The sequence below is a fragment of the Protopterus annectens genome, chromosome 2.part0 (genome assembly GCF_019279795.1).
Source record: "Protopterus annectens isolate FY-2018-M chromosome 2.part0, PAN1.0, whole genome shotgun sequence".
Lineage (NCBI taxonomy): Eukaryota > Metazoa > Chordata > Ceratodontiformes > Protopteridae > Protopterus > Protopterus annectens.
In genome coordinates this window covers 1,673,928,594-1,673,942,754 of record NC_056728.1, presented here as the reverse complement: position 1 = coordinate 1,673,942,754, position 14,161 = coordinate 1,673,928,594, and the positions used below count along the sequence as shown (strand labels likewise).

General features: G+C 41.7%; 1 protein-coding gene across 1 annotated transcript in view; it reads left to right on the top strand.

The window, feature by feature from the left end:
* VPS13D (vacuolar protein sorting 13 homolog D) overlaps positions 1-14,161 on the top strand; it is a 3,321,573-nt gene that overhangs the window by 614,675 nt on the left and 2,692,737 nt on the right. Inside the window, exon 14 of the mRNA XM_044060428.1 lies at positions 10,340-10,470. Coding sequence (XP_043916363.1) covers positions 10,340-10,470 — 131 coding nt within the window. The remainder of the gene's footprint in view (positions 1-10,339; positions 10,471-14,161) is intronic.

The window sequence follows — 14,161 nt, the reverse complement described above, 5'->3', positions numbered from 1 at the left end:
GCAGAGAGAATGCTTATAAGACAAGGGATATGCTTATAAGACAAGTGCTGAGCTTTTTGAGAAGAAAAAGCTATTTGGAACAAGTGCTGCACTTTTTAGTGAAGGTGTAAACTGTTTAGGTTCCTAACAGAGCAGTTCTAATGGAAAAATTGAAGAACAGATTTTCTGGAGCCAGAAAGAGTTTAACCTTGTTTAACCGGCGCTTCCCGATGCTGCTCTAGTGGCAACTCCGCGCTAAAGCACGTTAAAGCGTGCTTGATAGCAGGGGCTGGAAAGAAGCAGGAATAGACCCAAAACGGACAATAAAACTACAGTTTCAAGTCAGTAACCACCTCTACGGGGGGCAGGGAAGCTGCTCAATGTTATTCACTGTCACTGATTAACAGAGAGACTTTCCTTTAGCCCAAGCAAAAATGGCCTCACAGAAACTTTCAAATAGTTCAGGAACAGCAAGCCTGTAACTGAACTTTTTTAACTCTCAGAAAAGTGGGAAAAAAGCAAGATTTTTTTTTTGTTTTTGTTTTTTTCAGAGATAGCAGAGGTTCACAAGTAATATCAAGTTATAACAGTACAGTAAATGACCCCACACAAGAGTGCTAGGTCAAGGACAGAAAATATGCAAGTTTTAAGAAAAAAATGATTTAAAATTAAGTGCAAACAGGAAATTCAGCAAACAGCTTTTGGTTGTGCTCTAAATACAGCTACTAATACAGAAATCAAGTTTAACAAGCCAGAAAATGCTCAAGCTAGGCAGCTATGCAGAAAAACTTAGCAAATAAACAGAGAAAAAATACTTAAAATCTCAAAAGTGGCTCCCTTCTTCTCTCAGCATTTTTTCCTCTTGGAGGGTGCTTCACCAACAGCCAACAAGCCTGAAAAGACGCCCAAACCACGAGGAACAAAGATAGGTACAGACAGTATTTCCAGATGCAGCTGTGTGTCAAGCACAATTTCCCTTAAGAGCACACAGGGAACACACTCAGTCTGGGGTCTCGGTTTCTCTCTCTCTCTCTGTCTGCCAAGTCCTCCAACACCCTCTCTGTGAACCCAGTGTTCTGTATTCCTGCTCCAAGCAGCTGACACACTCTTTGAGCTTTGATTTTCATACATACTTAAACACCTGGGAAAGGCTGGCACAGATTTACTAGCTGTGTCCCTCTGCCCAGACTATAAGGTAGTTACTGCCACCAGACGCTCCAAAGCCAGCTACTCTAAGCCTCTTATAAGGTTATCCAATTATACCAAGTGAAATTAATACCAATACAGATGGTAATATTTTGACTAAACTCAAGGCTTTCGGGAGTGGCCACAGTGTCACCAAATATAAGTACTCTCAAAGGATAAAATATTATCTAAAACACCAGCCGCAATGAACAGTTTAAATATATTTAATAATAAATAAGAAACAAACATGGAAATCCTAAATATCTGTTTGCAGTAAACACCAGAGTATCAATTACAGGAAATATTAAAAATAACACAGGTGGACAAGTTCACACAGTAACAGAAAAACAATACTTAACTAATCTCACTATATTTTCCTGACTGCTCTAAAAATTATTATTCCTCAGTTACTTACTAAACCAAGGCAAGATGAAGTGAGGGGAGAGATCCTTCTTTGTCAGGTTGCAGAAACAGACTGCCCTGAAACGTCAGTCTCATCTGGTATTAAAATGTCATTTTAGTCTTGGATTACAGAATGACATCGCATACATCTGGTCATCTGACTTTCATTCCCATACTACTCCCTTTCCTAGCAACTGAACCAGGATCTCTTACATATGTGTCAGTAATGCACACACAGAGCTTTGCTAAGATCTGTTGCAACTTCTGGAAGTCATAAAACAATTTAAAATTTCCACCCTTCCAGAGTAGCAATTAGTTTGCTGCTAAAGACAAAACAGAAGGCCTCCTAATACAGACCTTTTTGTCTCTGGCTATGTTGAGACCCTTGAGATGCAATCTTTATGGTTTATACCCAGGAATTTAATTTCAAACAATTTTTCAAAGTTATCTGGACTGAGATGAACCTTTTCTCTTCCAGTTTCCTCTGTTACAATGTATTCATTTGAATAGGTACCATACAGTCTAACATACAGGTATACTTCTTTTTCTGTCCAGCAGGACCCACTGTTAGTACATTTCTTAACTCCAGCATATTTACAAATACATTTTCAACACAAAAACCTGCACAAATCAGTTTGATATACGAATGACATATAATTCTTTATACAACTCCAGCTAGCTATGCTGGCATATGTTAAAAATCCACTGCCCTACTTTTCCTGGGATATCTGGCAATACTGGACATCTTCACTTATAAAACAGAGGATCTAATGTTGTTCTTTTTATTCTTCTTCAATTATGGGTTCGGATCCGCTCTCCGAGCATGTGTAACCGACTTTTTTTCTTATTATTTGGTGCTAACATTTCTCTAATTTTTTATTAAACCATAGAAATGTATTTTTTCAACCTCTCTTTTAGTTCTCGCTGGCATTAGGGATTTTTTGACCGTTATATTAACCCTTTCTATTAAGTTTTTAGTAGTCTTCCTGTCATTGTTGGCACCTTGTGTTACCTGTTTTAAAAGGTATTTTCTTTGAATACCATAGTTGGTAACTTTATCCTTTCTTTTCCTTCTATGCAGAGTTTTTCTCCTTTTTCTGTAGCTATGTTGGATAAACCATCAGGTTTTAAGAAATGCAGGTGTTCTTCGTGTTTCACTGTTGCAGTCATTACATTTGGGTAATCTGCTGGCAGGTTGCCTCAGTTGGCCTGAATTCCAAAGTCTTGAGTCCTGTATCGGTTGATGCCTCCTCTTCCATGATGTCAGGTCATCAGGGGTATAAAACAAGCAGCAGACACCATTTTCTTTAGTCTTTCTTGCCGTGCGGTGCCCGAAGCAGAAGCATTTCACAAGTGCTGGTCAGCTGACTCCTGAAATATTTGAGTTTGAGTTTCAGAACCGAAGTTTTCACTAAAGCTAAGTACCCCGTTGGGGAAACTTTTTTCTTGCTCCATACCGATGTCAGAAAAAGTTAATAATTGTATTACTTGTGGGAAGCAAATACCTCATAAGGATTTCCATTTATACTGTATTCCTTGCCTAGACCTTGATCACAACGTGCCTGGCTGTCGGTTTTGTGCTAGAGTTAACCAACGCACCATTAAGCGTCGGTATATTTTTGCCTCAAAGTATTTTGGAAACAGATTTAACTACCCAGAAATGTCAGTGGATAGCAATCCGACAACCGGAGTATATAAAAAACGCAAAGAAAAGGACAGAGACAAACAGTCAAGGTCCAAAACCGACGACAAAGCTTCTCCTAAGCCAGTCGATGTTTCGCCGGTACTTAGTGAAGCGCTTTCACAGCCCCTAATATCTGCTACTTTTGAGTCGCAGGCCCCTACCAAGACCCATGTGGAGTCCGGCACGCCGCGAGATACTCAAAGTATTGGACCCACGGATGTATCTCCCTCGGATGGGTCCGGAGCCGCTGAGCAGGCACCAGCTTCTAAGGGTGTATTCAGGCCTCAACAATTTTATATCAAACCGACGACAGCTCCAAAACCAAAGACAAAAGCAACTTCTAAAACTAAAAAACTGACGTATGAGCCACGTTCACAGGCCGCTATGCCTAAAAAACTGATGATCAAAATGGCTGGAGACCTTATTACCTTGATCAGGGGTTCCCATCCCCCTCCTGATAACAGGCCTAGGCAAGACACTGATTATGAATCTTCAGATCAGGTTTCTATTTCTTCTGATTCCTCTTCTGTTCAGGAATTATCTATACCTCCCTTTGAGGATTATGATGCAGAGGAGTCTATACCATCTGCATCTCCTCCTGAGGATTATTGGTTTGGAGAAACCTTGCATACTTTGAGGGAGCATTTTCACTGGGAGAGTCAAGATTTCTCAGAATCAAAAAGGAGGCTCAGGGATTTCCTTCTCCCTCAGCACAGGCCTTTAGCCATACCTCCTGTTTTAGACATTGTGGATGATGAGTTTTTGGAGTCAAGCTTGACCCCTGACTCCTTACCTCCGGCTCTCAGCAAGCCTGACAGATATTACAGGGTCCCTGACTTACACAATTTTTATTTAGAAACCCTGCTGCTGATCCTGAAACTATTTCACAGGGTCCAAAGGGAGTTAAGGCCTCAACAGCAAAAAATCCTACCCCCTCTGACAGAGATTCAAGGGCACTGGATAGATGGGGAAAAAAGGTTTATACATCTGCAACCTTGGCAATTAGGGCCTTAAACTGCCAGTTTCATATGCTTAAGTATCAACAGAATGTTATGAGATTGCTGAAACAGAAAATTATGTTGATTTCTGAATGTGCAGAAAATAAAGAATTGCAGGAATTATTGCATGCAGCCGAACAGTTTGGAAAGCATACTTTACAATGTGGTTTTGATTCCTTAGAGGCCTCCTGCAGGGCCGCAGTTACTGGATCTGTGATTAGGAGGCATGCCTGGCTAAAAGAACAAAATTTGCCTGATCATGTTAAAGCTAAATTACTCGATGCACCGTTACAGCATGATACTCTGTTTGGTATTAAGGCAGAAGAGGTTTTAAAGAAAATGGAAGACAAAGCTAATTCTATGCAAACTGTAAAAGACTTCTTACAAGTACAGCCACCAAGATTCAGTAGACACTGGCCTACAAAAAATTGGTCCTTTCCTGTGTCAGACAGAGCTCAAAGGGGCAAATCGAGACGCCCTAAGGGCTCCAGATACCAGGCACAAAATTTTTACAGGTCAAAGCAATGGGGCGCTTCTACCTCCAAATCTGGAGGAGATAAAGCACAAACCTACAGAAAACAGTCCCAATGACTTCCCTCTGCCTTCACCAAGCACTTATCTTTTGGCAGCACCCTTAGGAGGAAAATTAGCACTTTTTGCTCAAAATTGGCAGTTAATAACGCAGGACAAGTGGGTGCTAAACATAGAATCGCAGGGATACAGATTCCATTTCCATACTCTGCCAATGGCAAACGGTTGGCCTGATCTGCCAAAAAATCAATGGGCAGAGGCACAGAAGCAGGTTACGTCCCTTATGGATATGGGGGCCATTCAGCCAGTACCAGAACAAGAAAAAGGACAAGGTTTTTACTCAAGACTGTTCTTGGTACCCAGAAAGCACAGAAAGGGCAAGGCCTGATGGCCAATACTGGATTCAGCAGAGACCAATACTGGATTTATCGATTTTGAACACATACCTGGACATTCTAAAATTCAGAATGCTGACTTTGCAGCAGCTTCTGCTCATGCTGGGCAAGAATGCTTGGCTGGTGACATTAGACCTAAAAGAGGCATACCTGCATGTCCCAATAAGGCAATCGTGCAGAAGATACCTCAGATGCAAGGCTGGCTTAATGCATTGCCAATTCTCTGCACTGCCCTTTGGCTTATCTACTGCACCCAGGGTGTTTACAAAGTGCCTGGCACCAGTAATTGCTTTTTGCAGACAAAGAAGTATACAAATCTATCCTTACTTGGACAATTGTCTCATTCTAGCAGAGAGCATGACATTCTTCTTCAACACCTGGTGTTTGTGAAAAGGCTAACATGCCTAGGGTACACAATAAACGAAAAGAAATCACAACTGGTACCCTCTCAAAAGATAACATTCCTGGGTACAAGCTTGAATACAACTGCCCAGATGGCTTACCGCATGCCAGACAAACAAAGGCAACTGACTACTTACTTCAAACTGATGGCAACAAAAACCCAGTTATCTGCAAGACAAACTCTGCAGGCTTTGGGCTTCATGGCATCCTGCATCCTACTGATTCCATATGTAAGACTGCATATGAGAAAACTTCAGTGGTACCTAAAAAGTTTATGGAGTCAACATTGTCACAGTATGGAAACAATGATTCCCCTCATTCCCTGCCTACAACAGGAGTTTCTATGGTGGGCAAAGGCATGTCACCAAAACATGGGACGGGCCTTCACTCTACCCCCTGCCAGCTAAACCTTAACAACAGATGCATCAGATTATGCATGGGGGGCACACATGGCGGGAAGATGCATTCAGGGCATATGGACCCCAAAACAAATCAACCAAAAAGAGATGCTAGCTGTTCAAAATGCCCTGACAGCCTTCAAGGGCTTACTTCATCCAGGACAACTACTGATAAAGACAGACAACATCACGGTTATGTGGTATATAAACCAGCAGGGGGCACGCACTCATACCCCCTCTGCAGATTAGCCATGGCACTGTGGGACACAGCTTTGACTTACCAAATACATCTTCAAGCTCAATTCCTGCCAGGAAAACAAAATATTCTGGCAGACGATTTAAGCAGAAACCTTATGGACCCCCACGAGTGGAAACTAGATCCACAAGTCTTCAGTATGATAACAAAGAAATGGGGGAGCCTGGACATAGATCTATTTGGCTCTCCTCAAAATTATCAATTGAAAAGATTCTGCACAAGGACTTATCACAGACAAGCATGGAAAGTGGACGCCCTATCGTTCAGTTGGAAAAACCAGTTTACGCCTTTCCTCCTCTGCCTCTTCTTCCCAGGGGTCCTACTAAAAGTCAGACAAGAGAAACCAAAGATGATACTAATTGCTCCGGACTGGCCCTGCCAATACTGGTACCCAATCCTAAGGAACTTGTCTCAATACCCAGCTTGGACCTTACCTCAAAGACCTCAACGACTGTCCCAGCAAAACAATCAGATCCTGCACAATCAACTCCAGACACTGAACCTGGCAGTATGGCTGATCATGTAATTATACAAACAACACCTCTCAGTAAAGCTGTGATTGACGTCATTTTGGAAGCCAGAAGGCCTAGTACTAGAAAATCTTATGCTGATAAATGGAAGAGATTCTTTGCTTGGAATCGAGCACAAGGAACTGATACAGCAGAACCAAATATTTCTCAGATATTACAATACATGACTGAGATGCTTGACAAAGACCTATCCTTCTCATCAAGTAAAATCATGCCTCTGCCATTTCGGCTCATTACAATACAGAGCCACCAATCTTTTCTCATCCTTTACTAAAGCAGTATCTTAGAGGAGCCAAAAATGTAAGGCCTCCTAGAAGATCACCAATACCTGAGTGGGACCTCAATTATGTGTTGGAAAAGCTCACCCTGCCTCCATTTGAACCAGCTGCTACTGCTGATATAAAGTTCTTATCATGGAAAACAGCTCTGCTACTAGCAATTTACTTCAGCAAGAAGAGTCTCAGAGCTACAGGCCCTCATGGCCATGGAGCCTTTTATCATATTTTACCCAGACTGGGTGCCTCTGAGGACAAATCCTTCATTTATGCCTAAGGTGGTTTCCAGTGTGGCCTTTAACCAAACTATTCATTTGCCAACCTTTTATCCAAATCCGCAGAACAAGGGGGAGAGAATTCTGCATTCCCTGGGCGTACACAGCCAGCTAAGATTCTACTTGAGCAGGACTAAAGCTCTAAGAAAAACTGAGCAGTTACTAGTGGCGTATGCTGCAGGATCAGAAGGAAAGGCTATTTCAAAGCAGATAAGCCACTGCATTCGTTTCTGCTACTTATACCATGGCAAACCTGTGCCCAAAGGCATTAGGTCTCATTCCACCAGAGCTGCAGCTACTTCAGCAGCCTTTCTCAGAGGAGTACCAACCAAAGACATTCTAGAGGCTGCTACATTATCATTTGCCTCTCTACTCTAAGTCCAGGGCAGGCTTTGCCACTGCAGTTCTGCAGGTCCTTATAGCCGCACCTAATGCTGTTTAGCTCCAGCCTCCCATCCATAGCTTTGGGATTCTACAAACGAAAGGTGCAGAGTTTGAGTCTCACAAGGGATAATTGGCTCGGCTTAAAAAGGCTCGCAAGGGCAGTTAGCTTAGTAGTAATCTATGAATCTATGATGGTGGGCGGGTAACCTGGACTGTAACAGTGAATACACTTGAACATCTACATTTATGGTAAGTTTATACAACTGTACTATGTTCTTCATGTTTCACTGTTGCAGTCATTACATTTGGGTAATAGTGCAGTTGTGTAAACTTACCATAAATGTAGATGTTCGAGTGTATTCACTGTTCCAGTCCAGGTTACCCGCCCACCATCATAGGTTCATAGATTAGTACTAAGCTAATTGCCCTTGCAAGCCTTTTTAAGCCTAGCCAATTATCCCTTGTGAGACTCAAACTCTGCACCTTGCGTTTTTAAGGCAAACACCTTAACCATTAGGCCACCCTCTCTCCCCCTTTCATTCTGGAGTTTATCTTTCATTATCTATCTTCTACAACCTATGTGGTGTATTTGCTTGCAGATGAAGGTAAAGTTTGTATTGATGCATGTATATATAGTTTATATATATATTTTTTTGCTACCTTTTTGTGGGCACCTGACATCTGGGGCAAGAAAAACTAAAGAAAATGGCGTCGGCTGCTTGTTTTATACCCCTGACGACCTGACGTCATGGAAGAGGAGACCGTAACCGACACAGGACCCAAGACTTTGGAATTCAGGCCAACTGAGGGCAACCTGCCAGCAGATTACCCAAATGTAATGACTGCAACAGTGAATACACTCGAACATCTACATTTATGTTAAGTGTACACAACTGTACTTTCTTCTGGGCATGAGATTCCAACCTCAGATGTCCACAAGGAGTGCGTTTATTGCCTTGGGACAGATCGTGTAACTGCGGCATGTACAATCTGCTGTACTTTTTAACCCCATAGCTATATCTGACAGGTGTAATAAACTCATTTTGAAAGGCTTACTACCTGCTGCTGCTTCTCCGGGGCTCAAACTTCCTCAAAATCTAGCAGAGCAGCTTCTTCGGAGCTCAAAAAAATGTCTCTGCTGAAGTTCCCCTGGTCTTCTTTGGAACGTAGAGAGAAAGTTAGAAATATTATGGATCCGACAAGCTTGGGTATGAGAGCTCTTAGTCTGTCATCGGATCTGAAGGTTTCGACTCCTGTTGTTATTTCCCTGTCTCCAATGATTTTCTCACTAGCTCCTAAGCCTTTGGATCCAAAACTGAATAGCGTCTTGCAGGAGCAGAACTCTGGAGTTTATCATAAAGCCCATTTTTCTCTCCTTGCCTGCAAAACTGTTTCAGCCTCCTAAGAAACATTCCAGACCCCCTTGCACAGTGCCTTCTAGGTCCTCCAGAAATTTATCAGAGACAGATGTGGATAAGATGATACGAAAATTTCTCAGGCCTCAAATTCAGGTGGGGTTCTGCCTGCTCCGTCCGGTATTCTTCTTTCTGAAAATGACAAGTTGTAGTAATGCCCTTCAACTTGTGGGTTAACCATTAGATGTTAATGACTGAGACTGCTTTAAAGAAAATAGTTTGCACAAGTACTTGACATGTTTCTATCCATATCTTCAAGAAATATTTCAGCCACTGCATCTGCCTTCTATACCCTTTTTCTGATAAGAAGTTTGTAGGGGGAGCGCTGTTCCTGTTTTTTTTTAACATCTTTATTAAATCAACAGGAGTACATACACATGCATTTTTTTTTGGTGTTCTTGACTTGTCTTCAGGATAGCTGAGCTGGGCTTCCCAGATAGTGTCCTAGTCGATGATGCAAGAAGGGGTCTGTAGAAGGACCTTCTGGAAGTCTTGGCTAAGAGAGAATTTCCTCTTGTGGTGTTCAAAGCAAGTTAGGCCTTTTGCTGAGATACTCTCAAAGATCTAGCATTGCAATATGCACTTGTCTAACAACCGTACCTCTCAAATTCATATTGTAAAAAGTCTGGACAAAGCCAGAGAAAAGACAAAATGTGAGGGCAAAGGGCAAAAAATTGGGGCATATTTTAATTATTGCTGTTATAAATTTAGAAAGTTGCTAGTGTATCGGGGTTTGTTTTAACATACATTTTCTGAATGATTTGAAGTCTAATACTCAGATATATGACATTATTTAGTGACGTTGGTCCTCAGATCATCCCAGTGATGTGCCAGAAAACCACAAATGAGGCGCACACTAAAAGTATGAGCCAAAAATCTGGACAGTTTGAGTTATACTAACAACATTTATCTGGATGCTGTGTAAATATGTGTGCTTTCTGTTCTCAAAAACATGTATTCCTAAACTGTTTTACTGAGTGTTGTGGGCTCGTGTGGATTGTTGTGGGTAGGTGTGGATCTTGAAAGTGCCATTTTTTCCAGCTTGAAGTAGAAATTGCTAACATAGAGTAGTGATATACTAAAGAGAATTATGGTTTTGTACTTCAGAATATAGTAGCTAAACAGTATTTACTGGATAAATGTTCAGGCCACAAACTTCTTTTTTATCATTTCATTTCTTTTCTTTAATCCAGTCAGATTTTAAGAACTTTGTCATAAATACATTTTTAGGTGTGAAGATTCAAGTAGAATCCCTCCCACGTACGCATTCTTCACTGTTTTCTGTGCAGTTGGGAGCTCTGTTTCTTCGAGATTTGGCAACGCAGGGAACTATATTTCCTGTCCTTGTTTCCCCCAAACAGGTATGTGAGAAAGCATGGTTATACTGATATTTGAAGCTTTAACCAGTACATAAGCAGACTTTTCAGTTTTAGCACATGATTTTATGTGTAAAGAAAGGAGCGAAAGATGTACGTGTAGTTCTAAAAAAAATGTACTTTTTATATAAGAATAAGAATGTTTGTGTTTCTTTAGTGAGTGTTACAAGCTTCATTCTAGTCTGATTCTCTCAGCTTTTGCTTACATTCTGCAGGACTCTGCGGAAGTCACTTAACCAGGCAGTGTTACTGATTCCCCCTAAAAAGTAAGGGTTATGCCTGTTGTGCTTACCTTGTTAGTAAATTAAAAAAAAATCTAGCCTTGCTTGTTCATTTTACCAGGTCTTTTATATCATTGCCCCTTTCTTTATCTCTCTTTTACTTATTTGCTTCCATTTACATTTTTTAATACTTTAACTAAAAAAAATTCAGCAAAGTTTTGATTTAAATCTATTTCCAATTTTTTTGAGAAAATAATACTGAGTATTAAAAAATGCAATGGTTGCTGGTACTATGCTTATATTAAAACTAACTTAATGCAGATCCATACTAGTTTGGTTTTCTGAATATAACTGTCTGTTTTATTTGTTAGCGTTGAAGATTAAAGGGCATTGATAATCAATACAGTAGTAATGTGTTAGATGTCAAGGCACATTTCAAAAATGTTTTTCATGCTGGAACTTTATTGATTTTCAGTTCTGTGAGATCTTTTTCAATGCTTTTACATTAGTAACTGGCTTTTTTTTAACTTCATTCCAAATCTGTGCATATGTTCTTTTGGAAAATCACTGTAACTTTAAATCATAACATTCGAGTTTGTCAACATTCATTTTCTTGTAGGTCCCTGTCAGAGGTTCATTATATGTTCCATTCTTCATTGAGGACCAATTCTGGTCTTACACCTACGTTGGAAGATGCTTGCATAGGATGTTCTTCGTGTTTCACTGTTGCAGTCATCACATTTGGGTTATCTGCTTGCAGTACCCCTCAGTTGGCCTGATTATCAAAGTCTTGGGTCCTGCGTCGGTCTCATCTTCCATGACGTCAGGTCATCAGGGGTATAAAGTCTGCAGCCGACACCATTACATCAGTCTTTCTTGCCGTGCGGTGCCCGAAGCAGAAGAAGTTCGCAAGTGACGGTCGGCCAACTCCTGAAATTTTCATTTTCGAGTTTCAGAACTGAAGTCTTCAACTAAGCTAAGTACCCCGTTGGGTAACCTTTTTCTTGCTCTAAACCAATGTCAGTAAAAGTTAACAATTGTATTTCTTGTGGAAAGCAAATACCTCATAAAGATTTTCATTCGTACTGCATTCCTTGCTTAGGCCCAGACCACAACGTACCTCGCTGTCGGTTTTGTGCCTTATTCAAACCTCAAACTATTCGTCGTCGGTTTATTTACGCTTCTAAATATTTTGGTACTCGGCTCAGTTATCCTGAAATGGCTTCGGTAGCCACCCGACTACTGGCATTCCAAAAAAATGCAAAGATAAAGACAGAGACAGACCACAAAGGTCCAAAGCTGCCAACATCGCTTCTCCTAAGCTAGTCACCAGTTCGCCGGTACTCAGTGAGGTGCTTTCGCAGCCCCTGATACCTGCTACTTCAGATTCGCAGGCCTCTACTGAGACCCATTCAGAGTCCAGTATGCCGCAAGTTGCTTCTTCGACTATGGAACCTGCGGCTGTCTCTACCTTGGACAGGTCCGGAGCTGCTGTGCAGGCACCGGCTTCTGAGGGTGTATTCAGGCCTACTGGCTTGCATGTTAAACCAACGCCATCTTCTTCTTCAAGGCCTAAAACTCGAGCCATGCCTAGAAAACTGACGCCCAGATCGCATGGTCAGGCCCCTATGCCTAAAAAACAAATGATAAGAATGGCTAAAGACCTTATTACTCTAATTATGGGAAGCCACCCTTCCCCCTCTAAGAGACCTAGGACTGATTTTCCTTCTGATTTTTCTGATCAGGACTCTAAAATTTCTGTTTCCTCTGATGACCAGGATTTACCCTTATCTACCTATGAAGATTCTGATGCTTCCCCTCCAGAGGATTTCTCTTTTGGTGAAACCTTGCATACTCTTAGGGAGCATTTTCGCTGGGAAAGCCAGGATTACTCTCACTCCAAAAAGAGGCTTAGGGATTTCTTACTCCTGCCCCAACACAGGCCTTTAGCTATCCCTCTTGTACTGGACATTATTGATGAAGCCTTCTTGGAATCTAGCCTGGCCCCTCTTTACCTCCTGCTCCCAGAAAACCTGATAGGTATTACAGGGTTCCTGACTCTCACAAGTTCCTCTTTAAAAAATCCTACTGCGGATCCTGAGACCATTTTACAGGGATCCAAGGGCATTAAGGCTACTACTGCCAAAAATCCTACCCCCTCTGATAGAGATTCCAGGGCGCTGGATAGATGGGGTAAGAAGGAATACACTTCTGCAACCTTGGGCATTAGGGCCTTAAACTGCCAGTTTCATATGTTAAAGTATCAGCAGCATATTATTGGATTGCTTAAACAGAAAATGATATTGATTCCTGACTGTGCTGAAAATAAAGATTTACGGGATTTAATGCATTCTGCTGAACAAGTTGGAAAACATACTTTGCAATGTGATTTTGATTCATTAGAGGCATCTTGCAGGGCTGCTGTCACTGGGTCTGTACTTAGAAGGCATGCTTGGCTTAAGGAGCAATTCTTGCCTGATAATGTTAAAGCTAAATTGCTGGATGCTCCCTTAAACCAAGACCGCCTGTTTGGCAACAAGCAGAAGAAGTACTTAAAAAGATGGAGGAAAAAGCTAAATCTATGCAAACTGTTCTTCCTGCAAGTACAGCCTCCCCGATTTAGTAGGCATTGGCCGTCTAAGAATTGGTCCATTCCTGTCTCTTCCAGGCCTTCTCAGTCCAAACCCAGAACCAACAGAACACCCAGGCTGCAGTCCCAAGGTACTCACAGGACTAAGCAGTGGGGGGCTCCCACTTCCAAAGCAGGGAGTAGTAAGACTACTCCCTATGGTAAACTGTCTCAATGACTTAACTTTAAATCTTCCAAGCCCTATACAACTGACTGTTCCTTTAGGGGGAAAGATTGCCCTGCAGGCAAAAAATTGGGAACTCATTACCCAAGACAAATGGGTTTTAAATATAGTTTCCCGAGGGTACAGATTCCACTTCCACTCCTTACCAACCCTAAACGGTTGGCCAGCTCTACCCCCAAATAAGTGGGCAGAGGCTCAAAAGCAAGTTCTCTCTCTTTTAAGCATCAGGGCAATTCAGCCTGTCCCAGAAGAAGAATGGGGACAAGGTTTCTACTCAAGACTTTTTCTGGTACCCAGAAAAGACAATTCCTGGTGTCCTATTCTAGACCAGTCTGTCCTAAACACATTTTTGGTAATCCCAAAATTCAAGATGCTAACTCTTCATCAGCTGCTTCCTTATGCTAGGCAAAGATGCCTGGTTGGCAACACTGGATTTAAAGGAAGCCTACGTGCACATCCCAATAACGGAATCTTGCAGAAGATACCTACGCTTCAAAGCAGGCTACTATCAGTTTTCTGCACTGCCCTTTGGCTTATCTACTGCGCCCAGGGTATTCACAAAGTGCCTAACTCCAGTCATTGCATTTTGCAGGCAAAGAAATATTCAAATATACCCATACCTGGACGATTATCTAATTCAGG